General features: G+C 30.9%; 1 protein-coding gene and 1 pseudogene across 2 annotated transcripts; one reads left to right on the top strand and one right to left on the bottom strand.

Moving 5' to 3' along the window:
* Nucleotides 1-2,560: 2,560 nt before the first annotated feature.
* LOC146888475 (uncharacterized) lies at nt 2,561-7,919 on the bottom strand (annotated as a pseudogene).
* A 4,324-nt stretch (nt 7,920-12,243) lies between these two features.
* LOC114173809 (uncharacterized protein At4g28440-like) lies at nt 12,244-18,452 on the top strand. Of its 2 annotated transcripts, none has more exons than XM_028058434.2 (3): nt 12,244-12,376; nt 12,799-13,031; nt 18,011-18,452. In XM_028058434.2, the coding sequence occupies exons 2-3, from the start codon at nt 12,809-12,811 to the stop codon at nt 18,199-18,201; spliced, it is 414 nt and encodes a 137-aa protein (XP_027914235.1). In that variant the 5' UTR covers nt 12,244-12,376; nt 12,799-12,808; the 3' UTR covers nt 18,202-18,452. The 2 variants fall into 2 exon arrangements, with proteins under 2 accessions (XP_027914235.1, XP_027914236.1); XM_028058435.2 differs by having other exon boundaries at nt 12,364-12,490.
* The last annotated feature ends 1,815 nt before the right edge of the window (nt 18,453-20,267 follow it).

Genomic DNA, 20,267 nt, shown 5'->3' with positions numbered 1-20,267 from the left:
GAAGAACCCTAGACTTAGATGAGCTTGGACAAAACTCATGGATTTCTATAAGCTCAAACGAAACCACGACATTTTATTCATATATGTGGGAATTATACAAAGTACCCGACGGGTAGAGAGTTTTAAACCTAAAACAAATTTAAAAAAAATTGACATTTTGAAATTATTTATTAAATTATCATAATTAATAATTATTTAATATGTTTTTTAATAGACAATAAAGTTAATTTATTTAATATTTTTTAAAATATTATTAGTCTTAAATAAGTTTTTATTATTTTAATTGTGAAAAAATTTGTTTCGCCTACATACACTAAAAGTGTTAACAATATTCTATAAATTATATATACATTTTGAAAAGAATCTATCTTTTTATTTGAATAAGAATGTCAATTGGTTTATCATTTTTCAAACCTATAATTTCTATTTAATTCTAAAAACAAATCAAATTCATCGATATCCAATAAATTATCATGTTTTAAATATATTTTTATGGTTCAAACATTTTTTAAAAGAAATATAGAATCTAGTGACTTTAATTTTTTAACACTAAATAAAAAACATAAATATCTTTATATGATTTAAATTGTTCAAATATACTTTGAAGTGGGATAATTGTTTTATCTACAATATACAAAATGTAATCAATTCTAAATTATTATTGAAGAGATTTTACAATTTCATTCTTAATGTTTTCATCAAATTATTTCTTTGTGTCTAATATGTTTTTCACTAAACTTAGGTTATTCTCAACTCGATCAGAAGTCTTTTTTTTCCTAAACTTTAATTATCTTTTTACACAAAATCCAACTTTGAATTATACTCTAATTAATATATCATCCACCAAAAGACTAACCCCTACTCTAATTAATAATTTTGTAGAAAAATTTTAGTTCATTGTCGAGATATATGTAAACAAACTCTCGAAACTCGTAAATTCAGAAGTACTGAAAAACAAAATTAAACAAAAGAAACACACTTATAATTTTAATGCCAAAACATAATAAAAACAACAACACAAGTAGAAAGAAAAAACATACTAACCAAATTTGATGATGAAAAAATTGGTACATACACACAATATGGGATTCAAGAGATGTAATATGCCAAAACCTTAAAAGAAAATTTTTTATAAGAGAAGAAAGTAAGGAGAGCCAAAAAAAGTTATATAGAAACAAAAAATAAAGAAGAAAATAAAATCATTATCTTTTTTGTAAATAAAATTATATTTTGTTAAATAAATATTTGAACTCATTAATTATCATTTATAATACCAATAAAATTTGAAAGACACTAACAATAATTTAATTAAATTTTATTCTCAAACATAACCTTATAATTAATTTACTAAAGTTATATTAATAATATTTTTTTAACCTTTTTTTAAACATCATTTTACAATTAATTTAATAGAGACATATTAGTACACTTTTTTTTTTTAACTTTTTTAGAGTCCTAAAACGAATATTTTACTTGTTTTACCGTTGAGTCGATCCATTTACTTTTTTTCAAATTTATCTTTTAAAGAAAAAACAACCTAAATAATACGCCAATGTAAATCACATGTCACATAAAGAACCCATTATGTTTGAAAAAAAGTAAATGGATCGACTCAACGGTAAAACAAGTAAAATATTCGTTTTAGGACTCTAAAAAAGTTAAAAAAAAAGTGTACTAATATGTCTCTATTAAATTAATTGTAAAATGATGTTTAAAAAAAGGTTAAAAAAATATTATTAATATAACTTTAGTAAATTAATTATAAGGTTATGTTTGAGAATAAAATTTAATTAAATTATTGTTAGTGTCTTTCAAATTTTATTGGTATTATAAATGATAAACCTGGCTCTGATACCAGAAAGGGGATTGGAAACTTATGAGAATATAAATCTGGCAGAGCCGGTTAGATATTCTCTCATAAGTTTACAAGAAAGAGGATTGGAAACTTATGAGAATATAAATCTGGCAGAGCCGGTTAGATATTCTCTCATAAGTTTTCAATGAAAGGGGATTGGAAACTTATGAGAATATAAATCTGGCAGAGCCGGTTAGATATTCTCTCATAAGTTTTCTGTACATAAAATGATAAAATTCTGTACATAAAATGTTTTTAAGCCTTTAAATGATTACCGCATCTTTTAATAAATATTACTCAAGGCATCCGTAGATGCCCAGAAAGAAACTACTCCATAAAAAAATTAAACTTACTTAGATTCCAGTGGGAGGGGGGAGAGATCTGAAATTCCTCGTTTATTTATGATTGGAAGTATGCAAGAGTAGAAAGAGGGGAAGTACAAGTAGAGAGAAGGCAGAGGTGGAGAGGAGTGAGGATTTTAGAGAGAGAGAGGAGTTCAGAGTTCCTGCCCAGCATAAGGGACTTAAAGACTCTTTTATAGAGAAAAATTCGAAACCTGTAACTTGTTGCACCGGTTTTTAAATGACCGGTTACCTATAGTCTAGGTCACCTGGTGACGTGTCTGTATTTGGATGTTATGTGTTTTTACCCTTCAGTCTATTACCCAGTTATGAGTAAAATTACTGTGTCACAGGTAAGAACACTTTACTGTCCTCTTTTGGAGACTACCGTAGAGATCATGTCTTCGGGATCTTCCTCAAGTATATGGTCTGAGTCTTCATTATCAGAAGGGAAAGAAGATCCAGGAGTTCCTTGACCGTGGCTTCCTGTTTCTTCATAAATTTCTCTGTATATTCTTTCTTTTTCGAATCTTTTAACCAGTATAGGACTGGCTTCTATAGGGAAAGGATGAAATTTGTTTCCCATAAATTTCTTCCAGTATATCTTGGTATTTATGGTTTCTTTTAAAAGGATATATTCAGTATTATCCTTTCTAGAGAAATTCCAATTTGACCCTTCAACGTAAGCTTTCCAGAGTTGGTACTGGTATAGCTTTTCTTTGTTGAGTGATAATCCTTTCAAGGGCCCATGTTCTAGATGGACATGTGCCTCTGGGTTTGATTCTGTGAACAATTTTATGACATGTGTTGCCACACTATCAGGGGTTGTGGCGCTTTTTGGAGAAGAAGTGATCTGTAAGCAGATATTAGTCATATATTCTGCCTGTATTTCGTTTACTACCGAGTTTATCTCTTGGGTTAGAGAGCTGAATTTTTTGGTAGGTGGGATAAGAAGTGTTTGGAGGCATCCTGCTTCTAATAGTAGTGATGGACATATGACTATGTCTCTATATAATTGGTTTTTGAAGGTTTTTAAATCAATTAAAGCCTTTCTAAAAATAAATTTTATTTGACATGTACATTTTGTGGTAACTGTTTTGCAATAGTCTGAAGACTCTTGGCATGGTGTTTTTGTGTCGAAATATGTCTGAGGTTTTACAAATAATCCGTTGTAATTTTGTGTTTCAGAATGAACTTCAAACAAGAATTCTTGTATGACTTCAAATTTTGCAAGGAAAATGTTTGGGTTCATTTGTGGTGAGAGGCTACAAGAGGCAGCATAGATATGTGTTTGGGTTTTTGGTTCAAATGTCAGCCCTGTTTTTATTTTTTCTTCATCAATGGTTTCTAGTCTTAACGCCATTTGGGCTTCTTCTAAAGAATTAAAGCCTTTGTAAGTAGACCAAAATTGGTCTTGTTTTGCCTCAGAGAGGTCTTTGAAGGAAGTATAAACTCCTTTGTTTGGCCCTGTAATTAGGGCATAATGTGTAAATCATTTCCCAGAGGGAGAGACTGGTGAAGTTAACAAAACTCCTTTGTTATCTGCATTGCAGAAATTGTATAGTGCACTAATGATGCTTTGTTTCACCTTAGTGACTTGGTGTTCATTTTGAACTGTGTATTTTGGAATATTCCATATGTTGTCAATTAAAACATTTAATTTGACATTTGTATTTTCTCTACCAGGATAATGGTAGGTATTTGTGAGTATTGGCAATTCTTGTTTGCTATACTTTGTGTATTGTTCCACCACGAAGGGGGACTTTACTAATTTAGGACCTGATGGTCCTTTCTTTGTATTTTGTATAAATTCCATTTTGGAATATTTGTACCTGCAATATAGAAGTAAACAGGTTAAGCAATAAAATGTGTAAGCCTCTGTAGATGTTGTTCCAAAACCAAGATGTTGCCCTTGTACGAGGCAAGTGTAAAAGCATATTGGAAAGGATTATGTGGGAATAATTCATTTCTTCTTCTCCTTAATTTGGTTAACTTTCTCTTAAACCTTTTTATTAGTTTAGATATTTCGATGGCAGGATTAGGACTAAAATTAGGACTAATTCCTTGTGGCCATAATGTTTGTATTCTGACCCTGACCCGGAATCCAGGAGGGATTTCAGGATCTTCGATGTGTAACATATTCATATCTATGATTGTGTAGAAGACCCTTTGAGTCTTATTTTTGTATGATGTACCTGGAAAGGATATCAGCAAACATATTGTCAGATCCCTTAATATGTTCAAAATTTATAATTTTTCCGGAATTTATATAGTCTCTAAAAAGTAACCATCGCCTGTGAGGTTTTTTGTCATTATTTATTTGGTTTTTTCCATAAGAAACGATTGCTTCACAATCAGTTCTAATGGTTATTTCTGGTTTATTTATCAAAAATAATTTAAATGCTTCTAAGGCGTGTATAATTGCATTGACTTCATAATCAGTGCTGGTTTGATAAACTTGTGGTTTCACAGTATATTTTCCAGAAGCGTACCTGCATATTTGTTCATTTTCTTTTGACAGATATTTATTTTTCTTTCTTTTTAGGATAGCTCCCCATCCTGATTCACATCCATCACATTCAAGTACTAAATAATCTGAATCTAATGGTAATTGTAGGGTAGGTAATTTATTTACCTTTTGTTTTATGTTTTGAACCAATTTTATATCTTCAGAATTGAACTTTCTTTCTCCTTTTAGAGAAGTTTTATTGTACAAAGGAGCAGTATATTTTCCCAAATCTGGGATAAAACCCCTGGCATAATTTAAAAGTCTTAAAAAAGATCTTAGGGTTTTTATGTCTTCCATTTTATCAGGAAAGTCTTGAATTTTCTTAGAAATGTGAGGTTGGAGTTTTATGGTTCCATTACCTATTTCTGTTCCAAGGAATTCTATGAAATTTTTACAAATTTCCATTTTTCCTTTTGATATAATTAAGCCATATTTTTCAAGTTTGTATAATACTTGTTTTAGGTGGAGATAATGATCTTCTTTTGTTTTGGAAAAAACTAGTATGTCATCTATATAGACACATGTAAAGGTTTTTAAATCGTTGAAAATGTTATCCATTTTTCTTTGAAAAATTGCAGGAGCATTTTTAAGACCAAAAGGCATCACATGCCATTCGTACAATCCTTCAGAACAGGAAAAGGCTGTCCATTTTATAGATTCTGGTTCCATTTTTACTTGATGGAATCCACTTTTGAGATCAAATTTTGAAAACCATTTTGCATTTTGAATACGATTTATAAGAATTTCTTTAGACGGAATTGTATATCCATCTTCAACTGTATTATCGTTTAAACGTTTATAATTATAAACCATTCTAGATTTACCTCTTTTTTGTTCGGAAGATTTATTTACTATGAAAGCAGGACTCTTGTGAGGACTTTCACTTGGAGCTATTACTTTTAATTTCAGAAGATGGTCAATATGCATTCGACATTCTTCCTGTTCCCAATTATTGAACTGAATATCTTTAGTCTTTATAATTAAATCGGGGTTGATTATGTTTAATTTACAAGTAACAGGATCACGATCCCAAAATTTAGTGGGATCTTCTCCTATTATGCTGGTTTTATTTAACCTATCCAAAATCTGTTGGATATTATCAAAAGTGATTATTTTAGATATTTTTATGGATGAAAAAGAGTCCATAGTGTCATCTGAACAATAATCTATGGATTCTAAATCTTCTTTCATACAATCACACTTTTCTGAGCATCTGGTGTTTGTACATGAACATTCATCAGAGGATGGTTTTGTATAGCTGTCTCCACTAATTATGGGTGACATTTGTGTTTTATCACTAATAATGACATAATCCTTATTTATAGTGATAGTTCTATTATGGCCTAATATAAAATCTAAACCAATAATCATGCTTTGTTTTGAAGGGACCAAATTTTCTACACGCATGGTTTTAAGATGTATTTTTTGGCCAAATAGGTCACAATTTGTACTGAATTGAAGAGAAACATTGTTTATTTCTTCATCATTTATCATTACTATTCCAGACATAGTTCTTGTTTTTTGTATATGTTTACTCTTAGTAATCATATATGAAGGTACTTTTGTTCTGCAGACGACTGTCTCAGAACATCCTGTGTCTAAGAGGGCCTGTATGATTTCTTCCTTAGCAGGGTTTTTGTTTTGTTTTGGAAAATTTAATTTTACTAATACTTTAACAGATATTAGTTGTTTTTCGTTGCAAACCAATGGGATACATTCTGTGGTTCCCATCATGTTATTTTGTATGTTTTTTGAGATGGTGTTTGTTTCAGAATCTTGGATTATTTGTTCTAGACGAAGGATTTTTTCTTCAAGGTTATTTACTCTGGTTTCTAAAATTGAAGTCCTAGTATCAATTATGTTTTTATCTTTTATGTTTTCTTTTTGTTCTAAAAAGATTGGTATTTCTTGTATTTTTAGATGTGTTGTAATACATTTTATACAAAAATTTTTGTAGCATAAAGGACAATGGGCCCTTTGTGATTTATGAAAATACCTATCACAATACTGACAGGGAATGGATGTTGGTCCTGAAAAGTATTGTAATGTATGATGACATATATTTGTTTCAGTTATATTCATTAGATAATATCCCGAATCATCTAATATTTCGCCTAATTCATTATATTTGTCATTTAATTCGAAATCATATTCTTTAGGGTAAATTTGGATAAATTCATTATTTGTGAAATCATTTATTAAGTCATAATTTTTGGGTTGTTTTTCTAAATTAATTTCATCATTGAATTCTGTTATACTGACTACTGATAATATTTCAGAATCAGTAGATATGTCTTCATCGATCGGAAGAAGATTCATATGGCAAGATTTGATGAGTTCTGCTTCTTTTGTATAAAGATTTGCTATGTTTGGACAATCTCTTGAGAAATGTCCAGTTTGGCTACAAGCATAACATTTTAATGTTTGTTTGTAATTTTTATTTTCTCTAAATTTTCTAACGTGTCTGTTAGGATTTAGAGTTGGTTTCCTAGAATTTGAGGATCTTATAGTATAAGTTTTTCTAGAATTAATTGGTCTTTGTACAGTCGATTGAGACTTATGACTATAAGATTGGCTATGTCTAGGTTTTCTTCTGGACATATATTTTTTTAGTTTGATTGTATTGTTGTGGAGTGTATATTTGTTTACAAATTCCAGAATCAGAATTTTTTAGTTGTTTTTGTATTGCAATATGTGTACAAGTATCTTCCATTACTTTCATAATATGTTGTATTCTTATTGAGAGGTTATTTAACATGGGAGTTACCTCATCATTTTTCCAAGATTCTCTGATTTTCTGGCCTAATTTTCCTGGAAGTTTGAGAAACATCTTTTCTCCAACATTTATATCATGAAAACATCCGGCTATAGAGGCATACATGAGATAATCTTGTAAAAATTCTTTGATTTTTCCAAAATATGTTATAGACAACCTTTCTAGATGTCCTAAATAAATTTGTTGTCTGAGTGTATTCCCATCATTTGCAGATTGAGAAGTGAGTAATCTTTGTATTAGAGAGCAGAAATTATAAATGTTAGGACCTGGTTCGATTACTAATGTATTTAATTCTGTTGGGTAATTTTTTTTAAAAGATTCCCAACATGCTCTGGCTATATCACCTAAGTAGGTTTCACCTTTGGCAATCATGTCCTGTGAAGACTGAACTTCCTTTTCGTAATGGATACCATAATCACGGATTACAGTAGCAGTCCATTGTTCAATGTATGTTGGTAATAATTGAGGGTCAATTCCTCCTATATTTAATAAAAGATTTGGCAAAGGGAAATTTGGTTCTATTGGGAGCCTCTTCCCCTGTGTTGTATATTGATTATCTGTAAAAGTAACATTTGTTGGGGATTCTCTGGGTATGAATCCAGTAGAATAGCTTTGTGTACCAACATGTTCTAACTGATAACTGTTGGGGTTTATTGATCCTACACTTGTATTGACGAAACCTATTGTAGATAAAGGTTCTGATATTACTGAAGAGCTGTCTTCTTTGTCTAAATATAGGTTATCAAGAAAATTATTTATGATATCGTCTGTTTCATTATAAATATCTTCAATATTTGTGTTTGTAAAGAGATCTAAAGATCCTTGTCTATACATGGCTATAATTGCTTGATGATGATTCCATTCTTCATCAGTCATTTCATCATTTTCATCTTCTTCGTATTGTATGATATTCATCATGGAAATGTGTTCGTTATCAGGAATGGCTGAAGTGCTATGCCTATTTTCAGCTAACCTATCTTGTTCTAAGTCAAGTCGTGGTATATTTGTGTAATCTACAAAACTTAGACTAAGTCCTCTAGACCTGTTATGTAAAATGGCAGATGATGGGGCTGTAATTGGGTTATTTTCTTCTCTGGGTAAATGTGTTTGCCATAAATGTCCTTCATTTCTTCTTGTGAAGGCTTGAGCTGGTAAGAATTGTGTACCATAAGAGCTAATGGCTTCTTCTAATGGTCTAGTGTTTATTCTATACATAGAAGAAATATGGTTACTTATTCTTCCTATGAAGGTTATGTCTAAATGTAGATTTTCACCCATCCAATTGGGTCCAAAACCTATCGTTTGTACTTCTAGGTTTATATGATTTATAAAATCTTGTAAAGTTAATGTGAAATTTGGAGCAAGATAAATAAGGGAAAAAGGTTGATTTAAATCTACTTCTAAAATCCCTATTACACTTTGTGAATCATTATTCTGAAATCTTGAATCGTGTAGAACTATTAAAGCTCTAGCTCCAATCATATGTCTGGCTAAGGATCTTACTCCAATGGTAATTAACCCCATGTGGACATATCTTCCTTGTTGATTTTGTAATTGTCTTCCTGTTTGTGGAGATATTAGAGGGATTATCTCATAGGTATTGTCAGGGAGATGAAAATCTTCTATTCTCCTATATCGATAGAGGCTTGTTCGTTCTGAACTTAGCCATCCTATGTTGTATAATTGTCTAGGATTTAGAGAATCTATCCTTGAGTTAGATCCTATATCTGTATTTTGGTGTATGTCTACTAAATCTTCTAATCTTCTAATGTTAGTAGTTCTTTGTCTATTTAAGAATCTATCTAAAATTCCTGGATGTTGTATAAGATTTTGACTTCTAGTCTGGTGTTCCCTTAATCTTCTGGGGGTTCCAGGGAATCTTTGTGTGCTACTAGGTTCTGTTGTACTATTCATATTAATACTATCAGTTTGTGTTTGTGTAGACGTATTGGTTTGTGTCATCATTACAAACTATTTTCATTGTTTGAAGAAGGTGCTGCGTTGGTACTTGCAGCTTTTGAATCTTTTTTAGTTGTAACTTTGATAAATTTCTGTGAATTTTTAGGAGTTGCTTTTATATGTGTATGTGTCCCTAAAGATAGTTTTGATACTTGCTTTATAAGACCATCTATGTCTTTGGACAAGTTCGTCTTTTTAGTAGAATCAATCATATGATTCAATTTTCTAGAAACTTCTTCTAGAAGAGCTATTATAGTGTTATTTTGTCCTATAAGGACTGTGTGTACAGGGTCTACTTCTGAAGTAGGTTTTTTATAACCTACAGGAGGAGAGTTTGTAATTTTTTCAACAGCAGTTAGAGCTGATTTGTAATCGGAGCCTAGAAATGGCTGTATGTTATCCATTAAAAACAGAAAAATAAGAAAACAGTGTAGGCAAAACAGAAAAGCAGTATAGAAGCAGTATAGTCAAAGAGGAAAAGCAGTAGTAAGAGATAAGAGGCAGGAATCTACGGAATACACTGTAGAGTAATACTTATAAAAGAATATAAGTAATCATAAGGCTCAAAAACTCTTTTTTTTTTTTTTTTTACAATTTTTAAACACATATAATCAAGAAAATATGTATGTAAAGAGTGTCGCAATATGCAAAGTATTCCTCAACCCTCAGAGGCAGATCAAATGGGACTTATGGCTCTGTTGGCTCTTCTGGCCATAACCTGCCCGATCTACAAAGGGTATCCTAGCGAATACAAGCCACTTCCATCACATAAATATTCAAAAAGGTATCCAAGGATTTCTCGCTCTGATACCAGAAAGGGGATTGAAAACTTATGAGAATATAAATCTGGCAGAGCCGGTTAGATATTCTCTCATAAGTTTACAAGAAAGGGGATTGGAAACTTATGAGAATATAAATCTGGCAGAGCCGGTTAGATATTCTCTCATAAGTTTTCAATGAAAGGGGATTGGAAACTTATGAGAATATAAATCTGGCAGAGCCGGTTAGATATTCTCTCATTAATTATCATTTATAATACCAATAAAATTTGAAAGACACTAACAATAATTTAATTAAATTTTATTCTCAAACATAACCTTATAATTAATTTACTAAAGTTATATTAATAATATTTTTTTAACCTTTTTTTAAACATCATTTTACAATTAATTTAATAGAGACATATTAGTACACTTTTTTTTTTTAACTTTTTTAGAATCCTAAAACGAATATTTTACTTGTTTTACCGTTGAGTCGATCCATTTACTTTTTTTCAAATTTATCTTTTAAAGAAAAAACAACCTAAATAATACGCCAATGTAAATTACATGTCACATAAAGAACCCATTATGTTAGATAGTATATATTTGATCAAGGTTACTGCTTATATTTGGCATGTTTAATGTAAATGGAAGGAAAAATGACCTTTGTTTGATAATATTTACGCTGAGTTGAAAGATATGATTTGAGGATAAGAAAAATGATTGATCCTTATAAGAATGAAGAGATTTAAAAATAAACACAATTCGTTGTGTAGTTATCAAAATAACATTTTAAAAAAAATGTTGTGAATAATAATAATAATAATAATAATAATAATAATAAATAATTTTATTGAAATAAAAAGCATTTAAAAATAATATTAGCGAAAAAAATAATATAACATCTAAATAAAATAATAATGACAATAATAATTAATTAATTAATAATAATTTTATTACACTTTAATATTTAATTAAAATTATTTTCTACAAATTACATTTTATTTCAAATTAATTACACTAATTAATTTTTTTTATTTAAAAACCAATCATTCATATTTTACTTTAAATTAAATTAACTAATTATATTTTATTTTATATTAATTTTAACTATAAAAATAAAATTATAATCTTACCTTTTTATCTTTTAAAATATATTTTTTATCTATTATATCCATCCAATGATTTACACATATTACCTTCACATTTTTCTAATTTTACCTCTTTATCTTTCAAAATAAACAAGACCTGATTCCTCCTTATCACCAGACATCCATTTATTTAGTTACCTTTAAAGCAAACACAAAAAAATATCTTTAACAACTGGATATTAATTTGAATCATATAAATTATTTTTAACAAATATAAGGAAAACATTAAGTCAAAAGAAAAATTAAAGAATTACATTAAATAAATTTGATCATGGACAAAAATAATATTAAATTATTTTTCAACTGTCAAATAAAACATTAATATATTTTTCAGTTTAACAAAAGTATTTAAATAAGTAGTAATTACTAAAATAATAACATTGATTTAAAAGATTGAAAACTGATTGAATTTTGTATTAAAAGTGAAATTAAAGGAGTAACGTAAATAAAAAAGAATTAAATATATTTTTTTCTAAAGTTTTAATGAATTTTGAAATTAGATTCTTTTAAAAATTTAACTTTTTATCGATCTAATCTTTTATATCTAAAAATATGTAAATTTAATTTTTTTAACCAAATTAATTTTATTAGATTTATCTGACGTTTCAAAGACATCCGATGATAATATTTGAATTTTTATCCCATTAGACATATTTCTCTTTAATATTAATTCAAACTTTATCGTAAATTGTATTTGTAACGTTAATTAAACTTAACACAAAATTTGATAAAATATCAAATTCATGTGTTTTTATAAATGAATGATTAAATTGATTAAAATTTTTGAAAAAAAAAACTAATTTCAAATTTTATTAAAAATTGAAAAATCAAAAATATATTTAATGCATAAATAAATAATAGTTAAAAAATAATTAAACCTAACTTGTTTCTATTTGGTGCCTCAATTGAAGACAAAACGCGGAAACGAGTGACAACGATAGCTATCCCTTTCACTTGTTAAAACTTGACATCTCAGTCTGAGTCTCAGTTTCTCATCTTTCTCTTCCCTCACACCAATTTTCAGGTTGCATTCCAATCTCCTTCTCCTTTTCCCATATCTTTCATTTTTCATTCACTTCATTACTTCTTTCCTTTCCACTCATGCATCTTTTCTTCTTAAAGAACTTCATTTCTGACGGTTGGGTTTCTCGAATTTTTTTTTCTTTTTTTTTTTCATATGACTGTTATTTCAAACTTCTTAAACATGTTTGATGAAACTGAGAAATTGGTATGAGTTTGGATCTTATCCTCTCTACCCTTTTACTAACCCGATGTTATTATCAATATCTTTTCCTGGGACATTGAAAATTTCTGAACTTTCTTGCCCCTTCAACCTGGGGTTAGGTTAGGTGAGGTTGAGTTATGTGTTAAGGTATTTCTAGGGAGGAATAATGTGTTTTTCCGCAGTTTTATGCTGTCTTAGTGGAGGCTCTTGTGCTTTTGTAGGACTTGAAGCATGGCAGATTCAAAATCAGGATTGAGGAAGCCCGTATTCACCAAGGTGGATCAGCTTCGCCCTGGGACAAGTGGGCACACTTTAACTGTGAAGGTGGTCAATGCTAAGATGGTGATGCAGAAAGGTCGTTCTGATGGTCCTCAGTCCCGCCAAATGCGAATTGCTGAATGTTTGGTTGGTGATGAGACTGGAATGATCATATTCACTGCCAGAAATGATCAAGGTATATATGTGTTATTGCTTTCACAAAGCTGTCCATATTCATGTTTTCCGTCACTGCATGGTGTTTTTTTATTGTTGTCATTGTTTTTTCCTTTGGCTGAGCGAAGGGGCGTTATTTATTTGGTTCTTTTGCACTGAATAAGCGAATGTCATATGTCTAGTGTTCTGTTTTGTCCATTTTTTGGCCATCAGCTATTTCCATTTCTGTTTTTGATGTCGGTTAGTTCTGGACATTCATCTGTCCTGGGACATGCATTAGTTGCTTTATTCTGTGAATTTTATGTGCATCTGTAGCTACTGTTTGTGGTATGTGCTGTGAACTGAAGATGAATTGTCCTGAGCTATAACAGATACTTCACTTAGCTTATCTATGCATTTTTGGATATATAAATCACCAAAACCACTTCTATGTTTTTTTAGGTATCTGACACTGTTTGTTATTTTGAGATGCCTAAGTCCTACATTGAGTAGAGTGAGATGTTCGGTGTACTGAAGTATATAAGAGCGTAAGAGCTAATGAGGAAGTTGAGTGAAGTGTCAACAAGTGAAATGTTGTAGAGTAGAAGTTGTGATGGTCTTGGCTCTTGGGAATGTGCTGATAGGGATTTGAGTATTGTAGACCTAAGTCCTTCATTGAACAATAGGAGATGCTTGGTGGAGTATGTAAGTGTTTGGATTTGATATCTTTTGGTGAAGTGTCAATTCTGCAAAGCATTTTATGAAAATTCAATGCAACTATATGAAACATATAAGGATGTGCGATGAAGAAACATTGTACCTAGATACACCAAATGTACAACTTGTTCTCTTCGTAAATGATTTTAAGAAAGGAATGAGATTTATGGTAGTATTCATATATGTAAATAGTAGAAAGTAATTTTTGATGCAATGGGCTATAATCTTTTATTTATTTTAGCAATATCTAAGAAAGATGTTTTAAATTTGGATTTGGATAATTGTAGTTACATATTTATTATGTCTAATGAATTTTTAGATATTTTCAAATATGTATCTTATGTGTATCATACCCTCCATATCAAACATGATATGTATCAGATATGCATAATGTATCTGTGCATCATTGGTCTTGAACGTTTATAGATTTGTTTTTTAAAAGAAACTTCTATAAAAGATATATACCTATTCAGTTAGTGGAATTTGATAGAGAATTTACCATATGAAGTCTTCTGGAAGTCTCAGGTTTGTAGTTAATTGTGCACTAGATGATCTAAATAACTGCAAAAATTTATGCAATAGAGGAATCAGTGTAATTGCTGTTGCGTGTTTTTCTTGTTTCTTGTACCCAAAATATCCTAATTAATGTCCGTTATCATTTTTCTTGCAGTAACATCATCAACCATATAAACTTTTTTGTCTCAAAATTTTATAGAAATTAGGGAAAAATAAGGAATAATCTGTCTTTTCCTATCTGTGTTTAGCATATTTAAACCAGTCTGTTGTTAACTTGTTATCCGACTAAAAAAGCTCAAATTCCTGTTTGGTCGCATTTGGTAACAATAGAAATATCTCTATATAACGTACACATATAGTTATCAAAGGAAAAGGTAATTTTTAGTTGTAGGAAAACGCAGTTTCTTAGTAATCTAAATCTTCTGATATGCTTCAGGGGCCTCTCCCAATTCACTCTGTGATCTATGTTTTTGGTTCTTGTGAGTGTCTTGATTATTTTATCCAATTATTTGTGTATTATGTGTTGTATTTAGAAATGACATGATTATCATAAGAATTCTGTTGTTGTATAGTTAATGTTCCGTATACCAAATAATCTAAATTGTTGATTAAGAGTACATTCACATGCCTGTTAGAGTAGATCAGTTCTACAATTAGTCAAATCTGAGTAAATTAGTAGTTGTTGACATGTGTTAATGTCCTTTTGGTGGAGGCATGGCTAGGGCCGTCACATGAATTTCAGAGCAGCTGATGGAATCATGTCTAGGACCTTCAAAGAGATCTCGGATTAGCTTTGGATCGTAAAATATGAACTTTTTTTGTAATGTTTATGTTTGGGCCTTATAGGACCATTAGTCGTGTTGTACTTTTTGGTGTTTTGGCCCATAGTATATAAATCCCTGTGAAACACTTTGTATTCAGATTTGAATTTTATGAAAATGTGAGTTTTCTTTCAAGTCTCGAGGTTCTCCTTAGAACCAGCAGTCCTTATCTTTGAATCTTCGATTCAAAGTGGCGGATCTTCCTCACTTACCTAGGAACCTCCTCCAAGTAGCGTGCTTTCCTCCTGTTCCACAAACCCCCAAATAGACGTCCTCCAATTTTTCCCCCATCCGTTTTAGGGTTCATATCCAATTTCGTTCTAGACCCAAATTTGCCCCAAATCCGATACGATCCTACATTAGCTGCTCTGAAATTCATGTGACTTGAGATTTGGGGCTGAATGTTGAAATCTTGAACTCAGAGAAGGTGTAAGACTTGAAGTACTGGGGAGATATATAAATGAAAAACTGAATTGGGGGAAGAATGGTAGCAAAAGACACAATGTCATTCAGGGGCTTCCCTAATTTTGCCTGTGTCCTTTTCTTTTTCCGGTAAACTACACATTTCAGGATCTAGTGCAGAGAAGCCCTGCTTTGTGTTATTTTTTCTATAAGTTATTGCATTCTGGTTTATACTACTTTCTTGGTTCAACTAAAATATATCAAGGTCTCATTAAATTTTATTCAACAGTGGTTGTCTAGAATTTGTAGTGTTTTAGTGTTGTTACTAAAACTGCACTGGCTGATTCAATTGGGAATTAGTTAGTTCACTTATCTAAACAATATAAAAAGATGGTGGAGAAAAAGACTAGTTAAAAGGTAAGAACCACTGCAAAAAACTGATTAAACTTTACCTCAAATATTTTTATTTTTTATTCTAAAACATGTTTAAAATAATTAAATGATCTTAGGTTTATATGTAATGTAAGATCTATCTATAGATTGCTATTTTTTATTTTTTTTCTTGAATTTTTACCATGTATGAATCATTACATATATATAAATTGCTATTTTTCTTTTAATTTTTACCTAATTTATTTTTCATTGGTTTATTGCTTGTTATATTATAATATTAAAAATATATATACTGTTATACTGATTTAACCACAATTGAAGCCGATCAATGTGCAGTTTTGAAGGCTTTAGTTTAGTTTTGTTGGGTTTCATAGTTGACAGTGCTTTTTAAACTCTTGCTCTAGTTAAAAGTTTCATTATGTATTCCCTCTCTATTTCACTTCTTTAGTCCATGGGGATATGCTTGATAGTTTATATTATGTAATTCTTGAGTTTTATGCTTCGCTATATTATTGCAACTGAAGACAAGAACGTTGATCTCAACAATGGTGGGATTATTATTGATTGGAACAAATTTTTATCTTATTTAGTGTTGGCATTTTAAGTAGTAAGATAAATCCTGGTTGTGGTTTTTTGTTTATCTGAATGAATACTGGAAATGCAATTTTATTCAATTTCTTTGTTTCTCAGTTATTGTTGTTGTGAAATTTAGCAAGGCTTTACAGTTTAAGGCATATATGTGAAATTGGTGGGAAAATAATATATAATCAATTCCTTGTGCACTTGCTTGACATGTGAGTATTGTTTTGTCCAACTCAGGAGTTTGTATAACTACTGTTTGTATGGGTTTTGTATTGCTACTAAAGAATGGCTTTTAGGGTTGAATTGGGCTTATTTAGTTTAGGATAATCAGGAAATAATATGTGGGTTTTGTATCACTACTAAAGAGCTGCTTTTTTAGGGTTGAATCGGGCTTACACAGTCTGGGATAATCAGGAAATAATGTGTGTTCCAGTTTCTAACAACGTTTTGTATGTCCTTTTGGATATACCTACTACTTAGGCTGTGAATAGAAACAAATTAAGTTGAGGTTCTTTGGGGAATTGGAGCGGGTGAAAGAGAGTTTGAGAAGAAAGTTAAAAGCGAAGAAGCTCTCTCCCTTGCAAACATTAAGGAATGAAGCAGAATTGCAGATGCAATATTGCTTATTCCTGTTTATTACTTGTTCCTGCTTTTGAATTCTCCCTATGGTTGAGGTCTGAGAAGTGTAGAACCAAAAGAGAAACTATGTTTACAGATGCGAAGTTTTGGAAGAAAGAGTAGCAAGCATGAAGTCGAAGTGTATGTCTGCTGATTGCTTTCTTTTACATTAAGACTGTCATTTTTTCATGATAGTGGAAGTGTATAGAATGTGTTTTTGGACCATTACTTTTACTAATAGATGAAGTTCAGTATTCTCAGGATATTATAGGGATCATGTATGATGGAGAACTTAAATTTAATAAATAATAGGAAAAAGTAATTCCCATTTAGGAACAAAATAACCAAACGAGTGGTTTGAAATGCTAAAATTAATTGGCTATTCCTTGATATGAATCGATTTCCCCCCCTAAAAGTAACGAGACTAGTTCCCTGGGACAAATAAATGCAAAACATAAAAGATCCAGAGTTCTGTAGATGCACAAAATCTCTAGTCCAACTGCATACCCTTTTCTTCTCTAGTCATATCTACCCTGTTGTTTCTTTCTCCTTTTGATCACCTTCTCTATAACAGAATTACACGTTTCCCTCGGAAATTCTGCAACTCAGTTAGTTTCTCTTCCCTTTATCTACCCTGTTGTTACTTACAGTCCATATTTTGGTCTAGTGCCTTATGTTATTTACTTATAACTCCTTTTTAATGACTGTTTATATTACAAGTCTTAGATTGTATTTTAATTCTCCCTTGACAATAATAGTGTAATAGTTGTGAACTTGTATTCAACATGAAAGTTGAAATGAAGTTTTAGGTTGGAAGTTGAAGAACAATCTTGAAAATATTTCATGTAGAATTTTCTAATTAAATTGCAATCTAAACGAATATTTAAAGTGTTGGTTTGGAATAATTTGAGTAATGTATTTTTGGCTGAGATGTTGAACATTTTGTCATGTTTTCAATTTTTGTTATGTTCAGTGGATTTGATGAAAGAGGGTGCTACTGTGATCCTGCGAAATGCCAAAATTGACATGTTCAAAGGATCAATGAGGCTTGCTGTGGACAAGTGGGGCCGAGTGGAAGTGACAGAACCTGCTAGTTTCAGTGTTAAGGAAGATAACAACTTGTCTCTGATCGAGTATGAACTTGTGAATGTTGTTGTAGAATGACTTGTTGGGACATCCTGGAATTTCTTATGAGAATAAAACAAATCCAGCAAAGAAATCTAGCTTTGTTTCTTTTTGTATCTGAGACATCTAATCATGCTCTTCACAGTTCAGCTTAGTCTAGGAATAGGATTTGAGAAGCCAGTAGTATCAACAGTTGCTAGCTTCTTTCCAGATCATATTTTTTTGTTGTGCTATCTATTGACATTTTAGATTATATCTATCTTCATCTACAATGGATTAAATATTATGTATGGTTGGTGGGTGTTTATACTTGATATACTCCATGCTTAACCTCAATTTTTATCGTGATCTAGATAACCTGTTTAACCCGTGTAGGGTGCCGCCCTGACAAAGGATGAGATATGTTAATCTCTCAAGTTGGGCCTCTCTACATTTTATCATGTTTTTCTTAAACTATATGCAAATAATTATATTATGGTTATCTCTTAAACTTTTTCCTTCATATATATATATATATATTTTTTTTTTCTTTTACATTTGATTAAAAAAATTGAACAGGAAAGTGGTTAAATATTTTTATTTTTCTGAACAATAGGGATGACAGGCCTGACCAATTTCAATGGCAATTCATCATGGATTGGATCGACTCAAATGTGGATCAGTATAGGATGAATAAGGTCTACCATTTGGTACTCTTACTGGTAGAAATTCAAGTCCTAGATTGACTAAGTTTTAAATGTGTTTCTATTTATGAAAAATTTTTTTTTTAACTAAATTAAAAATACATAAAACTTGAAGACTAATTATACAAGAGGTAACATCATTTGGTGGAAATGTGGACGAGTATTAAACATTCCGTAATGTTCTAATGGGATAATGTGCAAGATTACGTTATGTTATGTGTATTGTTGCAACTGGTTATAGTGCAAAACTAAAAATGATTTGACAATTTCTTTTGAAACTCAAGGTCCTACTAGCATGTGATGATTATGCATATTCTGGTCTGAATAAAGTTGCAGACTTTCATCAACAATGGAGTGTGTGAACTGTTGGGGCTGTTCAAAACTAATAATTCAACACAAGTCATGAAACATTCCTTATTGTGTTGACAATAATAATGTGACGCACCACAAAGGACTTATCTTGGGGCTTGTGGTCCAAGCAAACCATACCCTACACCAAGCCAACCATGTACTCAGGTGAAACAAGTAATCAATTGCAAGAACACCCACATTAGTTAATCTCAATGTTGTGAGTGTTAGAAAACACTCGACTGAACAAATGTTTAGCAAATTGACACTGAAAAGATTAAAAAACACAAATTAAGTGAGACAAAGATATTAAGAGAGAGTGTGTGCGAAACGAATTTGGATTTTCTGTTGAGTTTTTGTTTCTTCTGTTGTATTTTTAACGTTCAACAGAAGATTGTTGCAGATTGCACAATTGTCCCGTAACGGAGGCTAGGTGGGCCAAGTCACAATCCAAGAGTAAAATTTCTAATAAGACAATTGTTGAGGGAGTGATTGTTATAGCTGACATCAATTGTCCCGTGACAGAAGAGATCAAGTGGGTCGGGTGATAAGCGCTCGATCCTAAAAAAAACAATACCAAAAAATTCATTAGAGAATCTAAACTTATGCCTACAATATAAGTAGTTGGGCAAGGCATCAAGGTTGAAGGTTGTGATTAAGGTAATATTTTAATTAAGATGAGTATATTATGTTCTAATGCAGAGACATTTAAGGAAAAAAATTAAAGCTTGGCTTATCCATCTTCATTTACCATACCATATACCTACCTTCTACCATAGAGTTGCTTAGTTGTACAGAACAAAAGATGAAAAACAAGTGGGCATGCTCCAATAGTAGGTCCTACTAATTTATAATACCACACACCATCTTAATTTGTCTTTGTACCAAAGGGACTCAAGCTCCATACGTTATCATCATACCCTTTGAACAAGTAAAAGGACCACTCACTCACATGGCTAATGCAAAGGATAGTGGAATGAACAAGAGAAGAAGATCGTTGACGAAGAAGAGGAATCGATGGAAACAAAAAAAGAAAGAAAGGTTTTCATATGTAACAAAATGTGACGAGTGATG

Source organism: Vigna unguiculata, chromosome 2 (genome assembly GCF_037176805.1).
Source record: "Vigna unguiculata cultivar grain cowpea cultivar isolate G323 ecotype 2 chromosome 2, ASM3717680v1, whole genome shotgun sequence".
In the NCBI taxonomy this organism is placed as follows: domain Eukaryota; kingdom Viridiplantae; phylum Streptophyta; class Magnoliopsida; order Fabales; family Fabaceae; genus Vigna; species Vigna unguiculata.
The sequence above is the reverse complement of the archived record's forward strand: the minus strand, read 5'-3'. Positions and strand labels throughout refer to the sequence as shown.

What these genes read in the sequence shown, in the direction of transcription:
- LOC114173809 (XM_028058434.2), top strand. Translation starts at nt 12,809, where the DNA reads ATGGCAGATTCAAAATCAGGATTGAGGAAGCCCGTATTCACCAAGGTG. An exon ending in CACTGCCAGAAATGATCAAG is followed by an intron (nt 13,032 to 18,010) that starts GTATATATGTGT and finishes TGTTATGTTCAG; the next exon opens with TGGATTTGATGAAAGAGGGT.